Genomic DNA, 18654 nt, shown 5'->3' with positions numbered 1-18654 from the left:
ATTTGAAGGAGGCTGGAATTGCCATAGTCATGATATGAGGAGGGTTGGTCTCAAGATTTATTGTATGTGATGTATGTATTCAAATGGAAGAGGCTACGCCCTTGTTGATGTGTGGTGGTCTTTAATCTGCGAATTGAGATCGCAGGTCATTTTATGCAGAAAGCAGTAACAGTGTTGTGAATTTAGCCTTGTCTTCATAAGAGAGTTTGCAGGTATACGCACCCCGTGTCTCGAGAAATCAGGTGTACCGCCCCAAAGGCCATGCTTTGTTGAAGGCTTGTCAGACCGTTATGCATGTATCTCCCAAGACAATTAGGAAGTTACAGGTAACAGCTGTTTGCGACAGTGAAAGTGATCCTTAAGGGATTGCCCTTGCGTCTGAATCATGGACGTAACCCATGTACCGGCCTGTTGAGGAGGATCCCACTGACCACATGTGGAGCATTTATGCATATTTCATGTTGTTATTTTACAGGTTCCATACTCCTACTTTATTTACATGTGGTCTCATGCCTGTCTGGTTTGATCGATGACATGGGTGTGATGATGATGGCTGATTGTTTGTTTGTTTGTGTTTGTTTTGTTTCCTTCATATGTATTGTATTGAATAGGTGGATGAATAATAAAACATTCAAGTGTTATTTAACACATTGCTGACCGGATGCTTGAGCTTGTCACATACCCTGTGGACCGAACATTTTTCTACTAAGCATATTACGGTGCACTTGATTATAAAATGTACATAAATATTAAACCAGTCAAGATTTTATCTTTAAAGTTGGTATGAGTACTCATCAATGCCCCTAGTAGTACTTCAACATATCTAAGATAAGCAAGCAAATGCGTGTTAATTCAACAACACATCATTAATGTTTACATCGTTGTCGTCGTCAGAGTCACTTGAATAAATAAGCACACTAGGTAAATTACGGCATGTAGAGGCTTGAATATCACTTCCACTATCACTCCCACATTCAGTTTCCACTAATTCATTATCATTATATCCATTTGAACGATCGTCGGAATATAATTATCTTACAAATTATCCTTGATATCTATGCCTAATATAATTATTATCGTCGTCAGCTAACACCGTATTCCGCGGGCGCTCCTGTCATTGACTGAACCGGCAGAAAGAAAGTCGACGTTTCGAAACAAAATCAAAGAATAAAAGAGGCCGTGAATAAAAGAAAAGAGGCAGATACACATCTACAATTTATTTTACTCAATGTGCAAGTTCGAAATAGTTCAATATATGGTCAAGAGATGTCACAAGAAGACCGAAAACAATGTCGTGAATAAAACAGAGATTTCTCGGGGCCCGTCACCTATGTGTTAATATACATTTAGAATCTGTGTAATCATAAGTTGCAGCTCAGGGCTGAATTGAATTGATTTTGTTATTGATATGTAAATATGTATGGTTTGGATCAGTTACTAGTGTGTTTAACTATCTACCACGGTCATGTATAGACACTTTTCGTAGCGCATCCCATAAGGGAATTATGACATTGAAGCGAAGCTTGCGTCGACTTAAATTAAAATGTATTCATCCCAAGTCAATTTCAAGTCGTGTCTTTCTTGGTAGGGCCGAGTCCCTAGTGTATAAATTTTGTGTTTAACATGGACATGTGCAGGGCACATATTTTACTTTGATTTTATGTGGCCAACAGGCTTAGTGTTGTTATATATAATTCATGTCATAAGTGAATGGGTTAATGTCTTTAATAAATCCATTGTACCATCCCATTTCTCTGTCTTATTCACGTAGTCTATGTACCCGAATTCTTGTCATGTACCTTTGGTATTTTGCTCATGATGAGTTTTGATTTTAGCTTTGCCGATATAATTTTTTTTCGAACGGTAACCACGTCTCTGCCGCGACTAGCCCGGGATATTATGAAGACGGGTACGGTACAACACATACAAATAGGAGGATCAAACAAGGCGTCTAACATAGAACGAACGGAAAAACTCCAGAAAGCATACAAACTCACATGGTCACATTATAATAAGAAAAGCATATCAAGACAGGCCAAACTTAGACACTACAAAACAGTCGTATTACCAGAAGCATTGCATGCATCAGAAACAACCACAATTGGAGCATCAGGCATCAGAGAGACAGAAAAAACAGAATGTAAAATATTCAGAAAAACATTTGGACCAATACATAGAGATGGCATACGGATGAAACGACCTACCGAAGAGCTGTACCAACACACTGACAGACTCACAGACATGATCAGGAAACGCAGACTAACTTTCTATGGGTACATACTAAGAATGGGCAACCGACTTACGAAGTAAATCTTTGATTTGGTGAACAGTTCAAGAAAAAAAAAAAGAAAAAAAATTGGTATCATGAAATAGAGAAAGACTTAAGGCAGGTGGGGATCAACAGGCAAAGGATAGGAGACAGAAAAGAATTCAGAAACTAAATTAGGAATAATAAATTTATAGTAAATGAGAAGAAGAAGACAGGAACTTTGTGGACAGGACAACGGAAACAGGAGCACAGCCAAAGGATGAAGAGATTTTGGGAAGAGAAGCGGAAGAAGGGAAATAAATGAAAATTGTGTCATGAGATATTCGAGTTCAAACACTGTCCATAAGGGCAAAAATGATATGAATGAAATAATAATAATAATAATAATAATAATAATAATAATAATAATAATAATAATAAAGCTGGGAGTTCTTGACAGCCTTATTGTAAAAGTGAAGATGCTGTATGATAAAACCAGAAGTTGTGTGCAAGTGGGTTGTGGGCTGTCCAAATGGTTTGAAACGAACAGAGTACAGCAAGGCAGTGCTCTGTCACCCCTCCTATTTATCACTGTGATGGATGCCATAACAAGGACACTAAAGAGGAAGGAGCAGCAGGACTTACAAGCATTAATCTTTGCAGAGGACTTGGTGATCAGGGGTGAAAGTGAAAATGATGTGAAGGAAAAGCTGCAGAAATGGAGTCAAGAATATAACAGATATGATTTAAATATCAACAAGACTAACATGGTGGTGATGACACTACAGAAGGGAGATGTCAAACCACAAATCAGAATGACACCAAACTGGAACTTGGGTAGCATAGTATCAAAAGACAACCTTGCAAAATATGAGGTGCACAGTCGAATAGCAAGGCAATTCAATTTTACCTCCAAGTAAGACAACTAAACCCCATGGCACTAAAGCCCTTGGAGGGCCTTGGCCTACCAAGCGACCGCTGCTCAGCCTGAAGGCCTGCAGATTACGAGGTGTCGTGTGGCCAGCACGATGAATCCTCTCAGCCATTATTCTTGGCTTTCTAGACCGGGGCCGCTATCTCATTATCTCTCCGCTACCCCTACACCACGGGGCTGGCAAGTAAGACAACTACTGTGGGATAAACAAGTATCATTGAAATCTATGATGACATTACATAAATCATATTATAAACCCATGCTCACGTATAGCTTGGAAACTACCACATTAGTGAAACAAGACAATTCAAAACTCCAAGCTGCAGAAATGAAGTTTCTACACACCGTGATACAGAAGACCAGGAAGGACAAGTTCTGGAATGTAATTCATTGTCCAAGAGTGACCCCAGATGTTTAATAACCCAATGGTCTGAAATAAAAGGCTTCTACTACCATTTGTTTTAGAAAGAAAGTGATCTGCAATAATACAGTAGAACCCCTATTTAACGTTTTCACAGGGACCTGACCTTTTTAACCTTAAATGGGGGTTTAACTTAAATTGAGGTTTCAGTAGAAAGCACACCTTTTCCAGAGATCTTTGTACTATCATACATTATTTACACAGTGACAATAATAAAACAAGGAGATATCTACCCTACACACTGTACTGTAGTTACGGTTTGTGCTGAAGATAACTCTTGTCTTAGACTGCTCCTGCCATCTAAACGAGGAACCACCTGTATTGCACTATAACTAGCTTTGACTCAGACTGTTCTTTGAAAATAAATAAATTTAATCAAATAAATAAATAAATGCCTGGGAACACCCTAACAAATTTGTTTCTTTACACTATCATCAGATTAACAGACTTATTCTATTTGATGAACCCTACTGAATAATTGCTTGAAGTCACATACATAAGGAAATGTGGTAGCTGGATGATGGATCATTATCTCATGCATGCATCTTCACTGTACACTGTTTTGCATTTTAGTATTCAGTCTGCAAGCCTCTGCGAATTAAAAAGTGCAAAAAAAAAATTATCTAAGTAACTAAGGGTCGCAATAACAGACAGATAAATGTTTCACAATTTAACAAGTTTTCTCCTTAGAAATCTCCCTCTACGTCTCATAGTTAAGAAATGGTTTTCAATGGATTTTTTTTTTTTTTTTAATATGTTCGCTATTATTCCTGATAATGGTGAGCCCATGGTTAACATTTCCTTTTGACAGTAGATTTTTGTTGGTGAATGCAAAATCACTTAGGTTTAAGGTTGTTCTTACAAGATTGTGCATGAGTTTCCGTAAAAGTCAGGAGAGCTATGAAATTCAAACAAAAACACATCAAACGGGGATGAAACAGCAAAGAGTTTGTTTAAACATTCTTGCAGTTGTTTTCCAAACAGTGGCTTACTGACTAGCACGTATTTTCTAATTCCAATAATCTGAACATGCATATTCAGTTTCATTCTAAAAATTGTAATAGCATTACTTCAGAGGTTTGTGGCAAACGTTTCCATTTTCTTATTTCTTTACCGCGCACGTATTATGAAAACATACTTCAAGGTCCCTGTAGAATAATGATAATTTTACTATCAATTTACATGGGAAAAGCCTATCTAAAATTTAACAAGATGCAGAAGTACATAACCTAACCTCTGAAATTAGTTATGCACGCCGCTGAATCTTGAGAAGTATCATATTCTTATTTTATTTCATTTGCTTCAGCCATTATTTCTAAGGAGTTAACAACTGCTGTCATTGCACTTATTGCTAAAACATCTTCTCCAGATGTTTGTTTACACCAGTCGGAGAGTCTGAGTTGCAAGAAGAGCTCAGGCTCGCTCAAGATCGACTCGCTCATACGTAGCGAGCAATCTATACTGGAAGATAATCGATCGCATTCAATACATTTCTTTTGCTATTTGCTTTACGTCGCACCAACACAGATAGGCCTTATGGCGACGATGGGATAGGAAAGGCCTAGGAGTGGGAAGGGAGCAGCCATGGCCTTCATTAAGGTACAGCCTCAGCATTTGCCTCGTGTGAAAATGGGAAACCACAGAAAACCATCTTCAGGGCTGCCGACAGTGGGGTTCGAAGCCACTATCTCCCGGATGCAAACTCAAAGCCGCATGCCCCTCTCTGCGTGGCCAACTTGCCCGATGCACTCAATATAAACGCTGGAGTAGTGTAAGAATTCTATCCTCTTTGGTATGAATATTGATAACAGGTGAAAAAAACTAAAACGGCCGAATTTGTCCGTAATTACGGATGAAACAGTAACAGAGTTCTCACTGCAACCAAAGGATACTGCACAGATTAATACAAGAATTTTTGAATGGCATAACTGTATTGTCATTAAAACGGGAGTTCTCTTTTACTGTACTACAGCGGTCACAGTCGGATGTGTATCCGAGTCAAACATCTCACTTTAGCCCGAAATGCCCATGCTCTAAAGTCCTCTTCTTGCCTTGAATCATCCTTAGCAAGCTTATGCCGTCTGTTTCATAGGTTCTTAATATCCCGTAACCAAAACGAATAGAAATAAATACTTGAGAATTTTAACATTTCCTTACGCTAAATGTGGGTTCCGCCGTATTGTGAATTACGTTAAATCAAATATAAAATTGCATTGCCTCTTATGGAATAATTTTCAGAACTTGAAATGTTTACTGTACTTGTCACCGTGCAAATGTTTTCATATTTATTATTTTGTGTTTTTCACACCTTTTAATATTCTCCTCTCATCTTTAGTAATGCTGGATAGATTTTCCAATGTACCTACGGATACACAACGTAAAATGACATCATCTCTGGTGTTTCCATATCCCTGTCTGATAGATTTTATTTGTTTTCTTTTCCTTGTCCCCCTGCAGAAAAGTCTTAATGGGGTTTTACTATAAATCCAATGTCGATCAATTTGTGTTTCATTTCTTGAAAGACATGTTTATGATTTTTTTTTTTTTTTTTCAGAACGGAACTTTGACACCATTTTTTTACAATTGTGTTTCCTTTTTGCCATCAAAAGGAAAAGACACTGTTAATGTTACAGTTGTCGTACCTTCTCGAAGTCCACTTTCTCCTTGGCTGGGTTGGTGTCGTCGAATCTCATGATCAGCTTCCCTTTAAATGTCTCCTGGTAGTACTGATTCAGCAGTGCTGCCTTGGCGTGACCGATGTGGAGATATCTAGGACACAATGATAGCGATTATCAGAAAACAGATCACAACTGTCAAATTACAGTAAATAAAGAAGACAACATAACACAGCTGCTACCTCCAGGTCAATAGTGTCAGGTCTCCAGGAATTTGAACGAGGAGGATAAGAAGAGCCTCAAACGAGCGAAATTTGAATAAAGTGGGACAAGCTTACGACTTAGCATTACAGTGGAACCTCAATTCTCCATTTTTGGAGGGACCATGAAAATAAAACTTACAACACAGGAAAATGGAAAATACGGCAATGAATGAAACCATCAACAATTTGGCTAACCATCACAAAAATGAAATATGTATAATTATAATCTTACAAACCCACCTAAACCAAACCAAACTACAGCCCCAAGGCCTGCAGATTAAGAGGTGAAGCATGGTCAGTGTGACGAATCCTCTCGGCCGTTATTCCTGGTCCTCTAGACCGGGGTCGCCATGTCACCATTAGATAGCTCCTCAAAGGTAATCACGCAGGCTGAGTGGACCTGGAACCAGCCCTTATATCCAAGTAAAAATGCCTGACCTGGCCAGGAATCGAACCCAAGACCTCCGGATGAGAGGCAGGCAAATTAGACCGCGAAAACCGGCATCAAACATTAATTACCAGTACGCGAGTTCAAAATCTTGATACTTTGTATTCACTTTTAGAGGGGAAACTTCATCAGTTTCCCGTGAAAACTTCTTTCAGTTCAGCAACTTTGATTAGCCAATCTCTTCTAAAAATCTTATAACGCCAAGCCAAACGACAACCTACTGCAAGTAGTTTTTAATTCTCTCATCTAATAAAATAAAGCACATTAGATACAAAAGCGCCCAACATGATGGCGAAATCCCTTTTCTTAATCCTTCGTTGTAATTTAATCTACGGAATACTGTTCGCAGTCAGTTTCTGGAAATCTTGTACCGCGTAAATTAGGCCTACACCAACTTTTAAAGGTTATGTTAAACTCAAGAACATGGTTTCGAATGTAAGTATCGATTCTCAAAAGTTCTGCCACTAATCCAATCAAATTGGAAAGAAAACAGTAACGGGCAATCCCAAGACCTCCCATAGCTTTTTGTATGGGAGTTGCAACATCTGTTCTGGTCTTGATAACATAATCGTATATGATATTGAAATACTAGATTTGTGTTAAGAAGGAGCAGTTTCGATTCCTGTCTGAAAGCCCAGTTACTATACGGTGCCCTGAGGAAAGTGCCGAAAACCTGTTCGGCAATGGAATCGATAAAATTAAAAATAGAGACATCTAACCCTGGACATAATGTGGACGTTTTACAAGTGTGAGCATTTGACGAAACTTGTTCTGTCTTCGGTCGAAATGTCCTGTGTCTCCTTATAATTTTATTCTTGCGGCCACTCTCTGCTTTATGATTTCCAAGATTTTCTAAACAATACCACCCAAATGCGATGCTTAATACGGTCCCTTATGCAAGTTCACCGCCAATCGTTTTTCCAGTACAGTACTTTACTCTAATTATCTCAATGACGGGGTGTTAACGCCAGGATTCATAAGTATGCCATAGCTGTCCTATCGTGAGATACCGGCACAGTTTATTGAAAATGCTTGATCGAGGATTTAGCATTGATGGGACTGAAATTTCTGGATGGTTGATCTGGGAAATCGTTTCTTCGGGGAACAGTTAATGCAGGTTTTTTACACCGTGATTTAATTACGATGTTCGCGGGACCACATAATTTGAACGCATATTCCGTGAAAGCATAGTTTCTGGGAACAGATAATCGAGGTTCGACCGTCAGGACAAAGATGAAACCACTGACATACACGGACAACTTTCATACTTACAGATGGATTGGCTCTCTCTTAATGGTTACAAATTTCATTGAGATCCTTCTTGACAGTTATCAGTTACACAATAATTGTTAATTAAAGTCAACCTATTCAATACTTGTATTACTCACAATGAGTTACAAGTGGTCAGCACATGTTTCAAGCCATCATCAGCTGACAAACAATTAATGGTAAAGAATAATCATTCTCTTGTAAATTAAAAGACATATAAACTAAAACCTCAATTACAGTATACGTTTCCGGAAACTATGTCTTCCCATGTTATTCATACAAATGACGTGGTCCCGCAAGCATCCTAATTAAATCACAGTGTAAAAATCCCGCATTATCCGTTCCTCGAAGAAACGATTTCCCGGATCAACCATACAGAAATTTCGGTCCCATCAATGCTAAATCCTCGATCACACATTTTTCAAGAAACTGTATCAAACGAAAAAATGACTACAGCATTCTCGATGATGATGATGTCCTCCACTGACCAGAATTCGAAAACATGAGGACGAAGAATGAATGGATGGATATGAAGTTAAAACAATCAGTGGATCCGACCCTCAATGCCCCACATTCCCAGAAACCAGCGTTAAACAACTGAATTACTGACCAAGAGACTACTTCTAAAGCACAATACCGAGTCGGCGCTTGTAGTTGAAACTGGTCCAAAATCCAGGTCATCAGCTTCTCATAATGGTACTTATCGCTAGGAAAGTAGAATCATGCTATTTGTCATGTTGTGGTCCTAATCAAAAGTAGCATAGACTCGCGGTATTCCACACATTATAGTACTATTCACAGGTAGTGAAATGCACACATGTAATGCAGACCTATGGTGTTCTGCACATTGAGGCGCTATTTACAGGCAATGCAAACCTATAAAGGCAACGCCAACCTACGGCGTTCCTCACAGTGGGAACTAAGCATAGGCAAGGCGGAACCATGGTGTCGCTCATATAGGGGTACGAATCACAGATACTTTAAGACCCTCATCCTAATTCAGACACTATTGCTAGTACAGTAGAACCTCGATTATATGCTTCCGCAAACTACGCTTTGCCGTATTATTCGTTCAAATTACGTGGTCCCGCGAGCATCCCAATTAAATGATGATGTAAAAATCCCGCACTATCCGTTCCTTCAAGAAACGATTTCCCGGATCAACCGTCCAGAAATTTCAGTCCCATCAACGCTAAATCCTTGATCACCCATTTTCCAAGAAACTGTATCTTACGAAAGGACGGCTGCGGCATACTTGCAGATCTTGGTGTTGACCTCCTGTCATTGTGGTAATTTTGAAGAAGTACTATACTGGAAAAGCGATCGGCGGTCAACTTGCATAAGGGATCATCTTAGCATCGCATTCGGGTAGTAATTTTTACAGAATCCTTGGAAATCATAAAGCAGAGTGTGCTTACGACAATTGGAAGGAGACAGAGCACATTTCGACAGCTCTATTTGAAGACAAAACGAGTTTCGTCAAATATTCATACTTGCAAAACGTCTACATTATGTCCAGGGTTAGATGTTTATTAAAAATAAACATGATGAGAAACGCTAAAATCGCACACGATGGTTGAAAAACGAAGTTCACTGGTGATAAAATGTCGTCTAGATCGGCGTAAATTAGCCTTTATGAGACTCCTTGTGTTGTAATTTCAGCCGTTATTTTGTGCAGTAATGTGTTGAAATTGTTCTTCTAACGGAGAATTACTGATCTATTATATGGAATTGATCGGATGTATCCTGAAAAAGAAAAAGAAAAACAGCAATATAGTTTATAATAAGAACTCACCCCGATATGAAAAACTGAATTTATCAAACAGTTTAATGCAATCGAGCGTAGATATATTGGACAACGATTTTTAAGAACATCTAATTACCATATACTATTTTTAACTTCTAAGCCATCCATTCCGTTTACATTTTAAAGAATTTTAATGAAAATTTTTTTTGTTTTAATAGACATAAATAATCTTATTGATTATTTTAAAGTGTTAAAAATTTATATATTTTTATCAATGTATATTAGACATTCTTTTGTGATATACACCAGGATCAGGGCCCTGACCCACCAATGATTTATGTTAACTATTGCTGATGATGCTCACAAAGTTGAGTGAAACATGTCCAATTTGTGATTAAATGGTTTCATCCTAAATATAAGTATTTTGTGTATTGGAAAGGTGGTTCTTTAATTATAATAATTTGATACTCTGAACTCCAATACGGTTGAAAAGAAAAATGAGATTTATAAATTGTAAAGAATTCGGTCTGTCTTGTTTTGGCCTGGTCTGCCTTAGTCTGTCTGAAGTTTTACGTCGTGTGCGACGCCTCGCTTCCAGGATGGCCCACCTTCGGGTAAGCAGTCTTGAATTCCGTTCCAGCTAAAATTTCCGTAATGTTCGGTTGCTATTTCGTATAGGAGTCTGCCCTAGCCTAACCTAGATTCGTCAAATTTATTATTTATGACGCCTTAGCTTTTCAGCTGGGCTTGCCTGTTTGTTTTCGAGGCATTCCCATTTCTTGTTTCACTAAATATGTAGATGGTAGTTTAATATATTTACCTTGGGGTTTACCTCTGGTAGTTCAGTGTCTCTTGATGTACGCTAGAGTTTTGGAGAGTACGTTTACTTCACTGTAAATTGCATTGTACAACTGGATTTGTAACTAGATGTATAGTTGGTTTGAAATTTGAACTAGTAGAAAGATATTATCAAAGAACCTCTAAGTTATGTGTATCACAGAGAATATAGTTCGTAAGTTGCTAGTTGGTGGATTTGGTTCGGAATGTATTTGTACAATTTCACTTGTAAATAATATTTTTCAAATTCACGGCGAATTATTTCAGAAACCGCAACGTAAGTCACGTCCATGTCCTCGGTAGGTCGTAGTTCCTTCCACCTTCCTGGTTTATTGTCAACTAGTTGGCCCTACTGATACTTACATATTATGTTGTTGTTGGCGGAGATCCGCATAGTCCAGCTGATGTTTCACTGCGTGTGTAGTGTTTTCTGATATTGTGTAGTTGCTCTTACTTCCCCCCCTTTATTGTGTTTAGTGCTTTGTTTTGTGTAATCACTGTAGTAGCGGTTACAGATACTTTCAAAACCATATTCTCAAGTTCAACGCGGTATAAGATTTCCATAAACTGACTAGGGACAGTATACCAGTGACCAAATTACAATGGAAGATTTTAATAAACAGAATTTTGCTAACATGTTGGACGCTTTTGTATCTAATGCGCTTTATTTTATTGGATTAGAGAATGAAAAACTACTTGTGGTCGATTGTTGTTTGGCTTGGCGTTACGGGTATTAGACTTTTCGAAGAGTCTGGCTAATCAAAGTTGCTGAACTGAAAGAATCATAGGAATACGACGAAGTTTTCAGAAGAAACTGACGGAGTTTCCCCAGTAAAACCAAATGTAAAGTTTCAAGATTTTTAAGTCGCGTACCGGTAATTAACGTTTGAGCCAGCCCCGCGGTCTAACTCGTCCGCCTCTCACCCGAGGGCCCGGGTTCGATTACTGGCCACGTCAGGCATTTTTACCTGGATATGAGGGCTGGTTCCAGGTTGTCATTCTACGATTACCTGTAATCGAGGAGCTATTTAATGGTGAGATGTCGACCCCTTTGGTTGTGGCACCATACACAACCATTAACTCGGCTCAAGGGAGATAGGGTCACCTTCCCTATTCCTCCACTTGAGTAATTCCTGTCTGGAGCGTCCACATCGCGGGGGTGGGCACCCTACACTTCAGTAGGCCGGAGTGATAGGATGGCTGAGTTCAGTCGGGGACCCAGTCCTGTGGGGTATAACACAGAACCCATGCCCAGGGATACGGGTGAAGACCTCAACGGCAGTGAAGGTGGAAGTGAAAATCATTGGTACGGCGGATCTGGTGGAAGAGGCAATATCTGATCCCCGAGATCTGACTCAGGACCTTCTGCCTTGCAGGTTGATAGGGGATTATTAAAGGCTAAGGGAGATAACCCCGACAGAAAAATCTTCGGAAGTGATAGGCCCAGCAAGCCAGCTTCTGAATAATTTGAAATTGCTTTCAAAACTAAACGAGGCCTCGGATGGAAATATTGTAATCACCAGAATAATGACTCTAGTTCCCTCATTGGTAGTGATATTAATGACGGTTCAATACCCGATGCTCCATCACAACCAAAGAGGAGAACACACAAAACTCGATATGAGACTGAAATCAAAATTACCACGCTAAACATTCTGACACTAACTGGCAAAATAGTGGAATGTGTAGACTTAATGAAAACAAGGAACATAAACATACTGGGACTCAGTGAAACCAAGTGGAAGGGAAAAGGATCAAAGGAACTCAGAGAGGGATACCATCTATTTTGGTCAGGTGGAGATCAAGCAAAAAATGGAGTTGGTATTGTTATGGATCATCAAATGAAAGATCATGTAGTAGAAGTAAAACATGTTTCTGATCGGATTCTTCACATAATGCTGAAATTGGATTCTTCCCAGAACATCAACATCATTCAGTGCTATGCACCACAGACTGGTTGTGAAGATGAAGAAAAAGAACATTTTGAAAAAAGACATAGAGGAAAGAATAAGAGGAGATGGAACAATTATCATAGGGGATATGAATACTCAAGTAGGAACTGTGAGCGATGGATATGAAAGTATTCTAGGAGCACATGGATGGGGTCCACGAAACCCAGAAGGAACTAGACTACTTGACCTCTGCCTGAGGAACAACCTTATAATAGGGAACTCATGGTATCAAAAACAAAAAAGCCATAAGGTCACAAGATATGGATGGGATGGAAAAAGTGAATCTCTTATAGATTAATTTTTGATCGAGAAACAACTACAAAATAGACTGTTAGATGTAAAAGTGATTCCTAGTGTCTCCCTGGAAAGTGATCATAGACTCCTCATTGGATACTTAAAGTTTAACAAGTTAAAAGAAGGAAGAACCACACAGGTAAAGAAATTCAAGACCTGGAAGCTGAAGGACAATGATAGAATAATAGAGTTCCAAGAAAACATCAAAACAGTGATACCAAAGACAGATGAAAGAACAGTTGAGGAGGAATGGAAGGATCTGAAAGAAAATCTAGTAATGATAACTGAGGTGGTTTGTGGATGAACCAGTGGCACAAGAAGATGGAAGGAAACTCCATGGTGGAATGACAGAACAAGAACTGCTGTCCTGAACAAGAACAACATGTTCAGAAAATATTTCAAGAACCGGACTGATCATAATAAGGAACTATACAGGGTTGCTAAAAAACAAGCAAACAAAGTTGTTACAGAAGAACGAGAGAAGTGGTTGAACAAGTGGAGTGATGAATTGAAAGAGGATGTTAATGGTAATAAGAAAATGTTATATGGGATGATGAAAAATAGAAAAAGAGATAAAGAACACTCCAAATACCTAAGAGATGATAATGAAAATCTGATCACTGAAGATGAGAAGATCAAAGAGACTTGGAGGACTTACTTTGATGAATTACTAAATGTGAATTGCATGCAGCCTACACAAAAAGACAGTACCGGTACTACCTCCTGCAAGTCTGCCTCTGACAACAGGTTAGAATTAACATGGAATGATGTAGAATATGCCTGGAAATACATCAAAACTGGAAAATCAGCAAGGGCTGATGAAATTAATGGAGAAATGATCAAGGCAATGGGCATTTCTGGAAAACATTGGATCTACAGACTCTTTCGTAAGATCTGGAAAGAAGGGGACATACCAGTCGATTGGAAAACAGGCATCATAATTCCAATCTTCAAGAAAGGAGACAGAAAGAAATGTTCCAACTATAGAGGCATCACTTTAACATCTCAAGTTGGTAAACTTTATGAAAGAATTATAGAGCGTAAAATCAGACCCCTTATTGAAGAGAACCTCTTCAAAGAACAGTATGGATTCAGGAAGGGGAGATCAACGACTGATTTAATCTTTACAGTCCGTCAGTTAATGGAAAAATACTATGAACACAACCGAGATTTGTGGTTAGCTTTTCTGGATATCAAGAAAGCATTTGATGCAGTGAATAGAGAGGTGTGGGAAGCACTGAAGAAAATTGGAATACAGGATGACATGATACACAGAATCAAGAATTTGTATGAAGATACCCGAAGTAAAGTCAAAACACCTGTAGGAATGACTGAAACCTTTGATATAAAATCTGGGTTAAGACAGGGTGGTGTTCTGTCTCCTCTTCTTTTCATCACTGTGATGAACGAGATTCAGAGAAAAGTTCACCAAACCATTAGAGGTAAGAAAATTAAAGTTATATTGTTCGCGGATGATATATGCTTGTGGGGAGACTCTAAAGAAGATCTTCAAGGACAAATAAACTCCTGGGCAGAATCTGCTACAGAATATGGACTCATCTTCAGCCAAGAGAAAAGTGAGGTTATGGTCATGAAGAGATACGGGCAACCAATGGGACACACTGAAATGGAGGGGAAACAGCTTCAGATGAACCATCAGTTCAAATATCTTGGAAGTGTTATCTCTGATACTGGTTCTATAGATAAGGAAATTTCCCACAGAATTCAGACAGGTAGCAACTTTTACAAAATAGTTAAAGACATAATATGGAACAAGAAAATACCAACAAAATGTAAGAGAGTCATATATGAAACTTATTACGTACCAATCCTGACCTATGGTTGCGAAACATGGACCATGAGAAACAAAGATGTTAGTAGAATCCAGGCAGCAGAAATGAAATTTGTCCGTAGCATGATCGGCAAAACACGGAGGGACAGAGTCCGTAATGAGGAAATCCGCAAGCAGGCTCAAGTTGTAAGATTGCAGGACAAAATAACAGTGCAGCGACTGAGATGGTATGGACACATGCGACGCATGGGTGATAACAGATTACCAAAAAAATGTACGATCTAAAACTTGAAGACAAAAGACCAAGAGGGCAACCAAGACTCAGGTACAAGGACATGGTGAAGATTGACATTCAACAGAGAGGACATACTTTGGAAAGCATTGAAGAAGGAGAGAAGTTCAGGGACCGCAACTGGTGGAGAAGCCTCGTTTGCCGACCCATCGCTTAAGATGGAACAACGTGGGGTATGTATGTATGTATGTATGTATGTATGTCGACCCCGATCGAGAGAGCCAGGAATAACGGCTGAGAGGATTAGTCACACTGACCATGCGTCACCACGTAATCTGCAGGCCTTCGGACCGAGCAGCGGTCGCATGGTAGGCGGAAGGCCCATTGGGGCTGTAGTTTGGTTTTGTTTAGGGGCGTTTGTAAGATTATAAGTATACATATTCCATTTTTGTAATATTTAGCCAAATTGTGGATGGTTCATTCATTCCCGAATTTTCCGTTTTACCGTGTTGTACGTTTTTTCCTGTGATCCCTCCAAAAACGTAGAATCGAGGTTCCACTGTAATCACAAACCTATTGCGTACCTAACATAGTGGTACTACGCACAAGTAAGTGCGACCCATGGTGTTCCCTGCGTGATGGTACTAATTACAAGTAGTCTCATGGTTCTAATTCATGGTCGCCCCTATTAGTCGCCTCTTATGACAGGCAGGGAATACCGTGGGTGTTACTTCGTCTGCGTCTCCAGGGTGGTGGTGTTAACGTCTTATCATTGCAGTAATTTGAGGAAGTACTGTACTGGAAAAGCGATTGGCAGTGACCTAGCATTGCATTCGGATGGTATTGTTTAGAGAATCCTCGGAAATCACAAACAAGAGAGTGTCCACAACAACTGGAAGGAGACAGACCACATTTCGACAGCTCTACTTGAAGACGGAATGAGTTTCTTCAAATAATTATACAAGAAAAACGTCTACATTATGTCCAGGGTTAGATGTTTATCTTTTTTACTTTTTTGCAGTGTATCGCCGAACAGGCTTTCAGCACTTCCCTCAGCACACTGTATAGTCAATGGGCTTTCAGGTAGGAATCGAAACTCCTGCTTCTTAGGCAACACAAATTTGGTATTTCAATATTATCATATACAATTATGCTATCGAGACCAGAAAAGGTGTTGCACCTTACATACATAAAGCCATGGGAGGTTTTGGGATTGTCTACTGATGTTTTAGCCCTAATATAAGACTGGAAATTTCACGTTTTTGTGTTAAAATGTTACAAAAACCACAGTCGTTTTATTTGCGCACGTTACATTTAAAAACTCTGTATCATTTCGCACTCGTACTGACTTGTACAGCGAGTGCACTTTCCAGCTGAGCTCAAGGTAGCGAATAACCATAATTCGGAAGTGTTCATGATATTTTTTCTCTTTCCAATTTGATTGTGATTAGGGATGGGCAGAATTGAATATAATCCTTTCAAGAAATTCAGAATCAATACTTACATTTGAAACCATATCCTCGAGTTCAATATAACCTTTAAAAGTTGATGTAGGCCTAATTTTCGTGGTACAAGATTTCCATAAACTGACCACAAACAGTATAACGGTGAATAAATTACAACAGAAGATTTAAAAAAAACGGATTTTGCCATCATGTTGGGCGTTTTGTATCTAGATTAGAGAATTAAAAACTACTTGCGATCGATTGTTGTTTGGCTTGGCGTTACAGGTATTAGATATTACAAGTCATTAATCTCATTTTTGCTCCGTATTGACAACAGAGTATATACTTTGTAAATTGTATGTAGGTATTAGATATTTCGAAGAGTTTGGCTGATCAAAGTTGCTGAACTGAAAGAAGTTTCCAGAGGAAACTGACAAAGATTTCCCAGTAAAACTGAATGTATAGTTTTTGAGATTTTTAAGTTGAAATGAAATGGCGTATGGCTTTTTATTGCCGGGAGTGTCCGAGGACATGTTCGGCTCGCCAGATGCAGGTCTTTTGATTTGACACCCGTAGGTGACCTGCGCGTCGTGATGAGGATGAAATGATGGTGAAGACGACACATACACCCAGCCCCCGTGCCAGCGAAATTAACCAATTAAGGTTAAAATTCCCGACCCTACCGGGAATCGAACCCGGGACCCCTGTGACCAAAGGCCAGCACGCTAACCATTTAGCCATGGAGCCGGACATTTTTAAGTTGTGTAACAGTAATTAATGTTTGAAGCCAGCCCCACTGTCTAACTTGCCCGCCTCTCACCCGGAGAGCCCGAGTTCGATTCTCGGCCAGGTCAGGCTTTTTTTACCTGGATATGAGGGCTGGTTCCAGGTTCACTCATTCTACGATTACCTTTAACAGAGGATCTATATAATGGTGAGATGGCGATCCCAGTCTAGAGCGCCACGAATAACGGCCGAGAGAATCTGTCACAATGACAATGCGCCACCTCATAATCTGCAGGCTTCGGATCGAGCAGCAGTTGCTCGGTAGGCAGAAGGCTGATTGGGGCTGTAGTTTGGTTTGGGTGTGTTTGTAAGATTATAAGTATACATATTTCATTTTTGTAGTGTTTAGTCAAACTGCTGATGGTTCATTCGTTCCCAGATTTTCAGTTTTCCAGAGGGCTGGTTTTTTTTTTTGGTGCCTCCAAAAATGAAGAATTGAGGTTCCACTGTAATGAAATGCACATCCAAGCATTTGAACCTTCACGAGGATTCTTCAAATTAATGACTCTTGAAAACAATGGAATGTCATGTAAAAATCAATGCACATTAAAATAACTGACCCTTAAAATTAATGTCTCGCTAGTTCACACAATTTAACAGTTTCAATTGATTGTTTTTCACAAATAATCTGGTCATTTACACAAACGGCACTGCCTGCTGAAACCAGATTTGCCAAATACAATATTCACTGCATCACATCCTAAAAAGGTAAGAAAATAAAGCCAAAGATCACACATGAAATGGTTAATACTGACGAGAAGCTACAACTAGAAGTTCACTCTAAACTATGCCAAAATGATAATTTAATAAAAATATGCACACTTATAAGGATCACATTTTGACATCATCTCCTTTCCACTCAAAAAAAAGAACAGAAACTGATGACTTTTAAGTCTTGAAAACGATCTCAGAACTGAAGGCAGACTGTGAGGTGCGAGCACAATTTTCATTGCCGGTTAAATTTAAAAACTGTGACATTAATTCTGGGATTGTGGTATTCAACAGAACCAGCTGGTAAGTCTGAGGCACCCTCAGAGGCCAGCGAATCTCGCTATAGACCAAGACTCTAGCCAGGCCATTTCATCACTGGGTACCACATGACCTGTGGCTCTCAGATTGAAAACTTAGCCATCACTGACATGGTTATCAGCTACAGACATCATCACAGATACCACAAGTCCTGTGTCAGACTCTGCCCACATTACAGTTAGAGTTTGTTTTTTGGCACTGTTGATAACCCTGATCAATCTCCCGTCAAATCTCATCTTTACATCTACATCTTATGCATATGGAAGCAGAAATGTGTGCCAGAAGACAGGGGAAAGGGAACAATAATACCAGTCATTAAGAAGTAGTGTTGGTTACTGAATG

The 18654-nt window shown here is 39.2% G+C and overlaps 1 protein-coding gene across 1 annotated transcript in view; it reads right to left on the bottom strand.

The window, feature by feature from the left end:
* The window catches only part of GluProRS (Glutamyl-prolyl-tRNA synthetase), a 399755-nt gene that overhangs the window by 326086 nt on the left and 55015 nt on the right, over positions 1–18654 (bottom strand). Inside the window, exon 5 of the mRNA XM_068230702.1 lies at positions 6246–6372. Coding sequence (XP_068086803.1) covers positions 6246–6372 — 127 coding nt within the window. The remainder of the gene's footprint in view (positions 1–6245; positions 6373–18654) is intronic.

The sequence above is a fragment of the Anabrus simplex genome, chromosome X (assembly GCF_040414725.1).
Source record: "Anabrus simplex isolate iqAnaSimp1 chromosome X, ASM4041472v1, whole genome shotgun sequence".
In the NCBI taxonomy this organism is placed as follows: domain Eukaryota; kingdom Metazoa; phylum Arthropoda; class Insecta; order Orthoptera; family Tettigoniidae; genus Anabrus; species Anabrus simplex.
The sequence above is the reverse complement of the archived record's forward strand: the minus strand, read 5'-3'. Positions and strand labels throughout refer to the sequence as shown.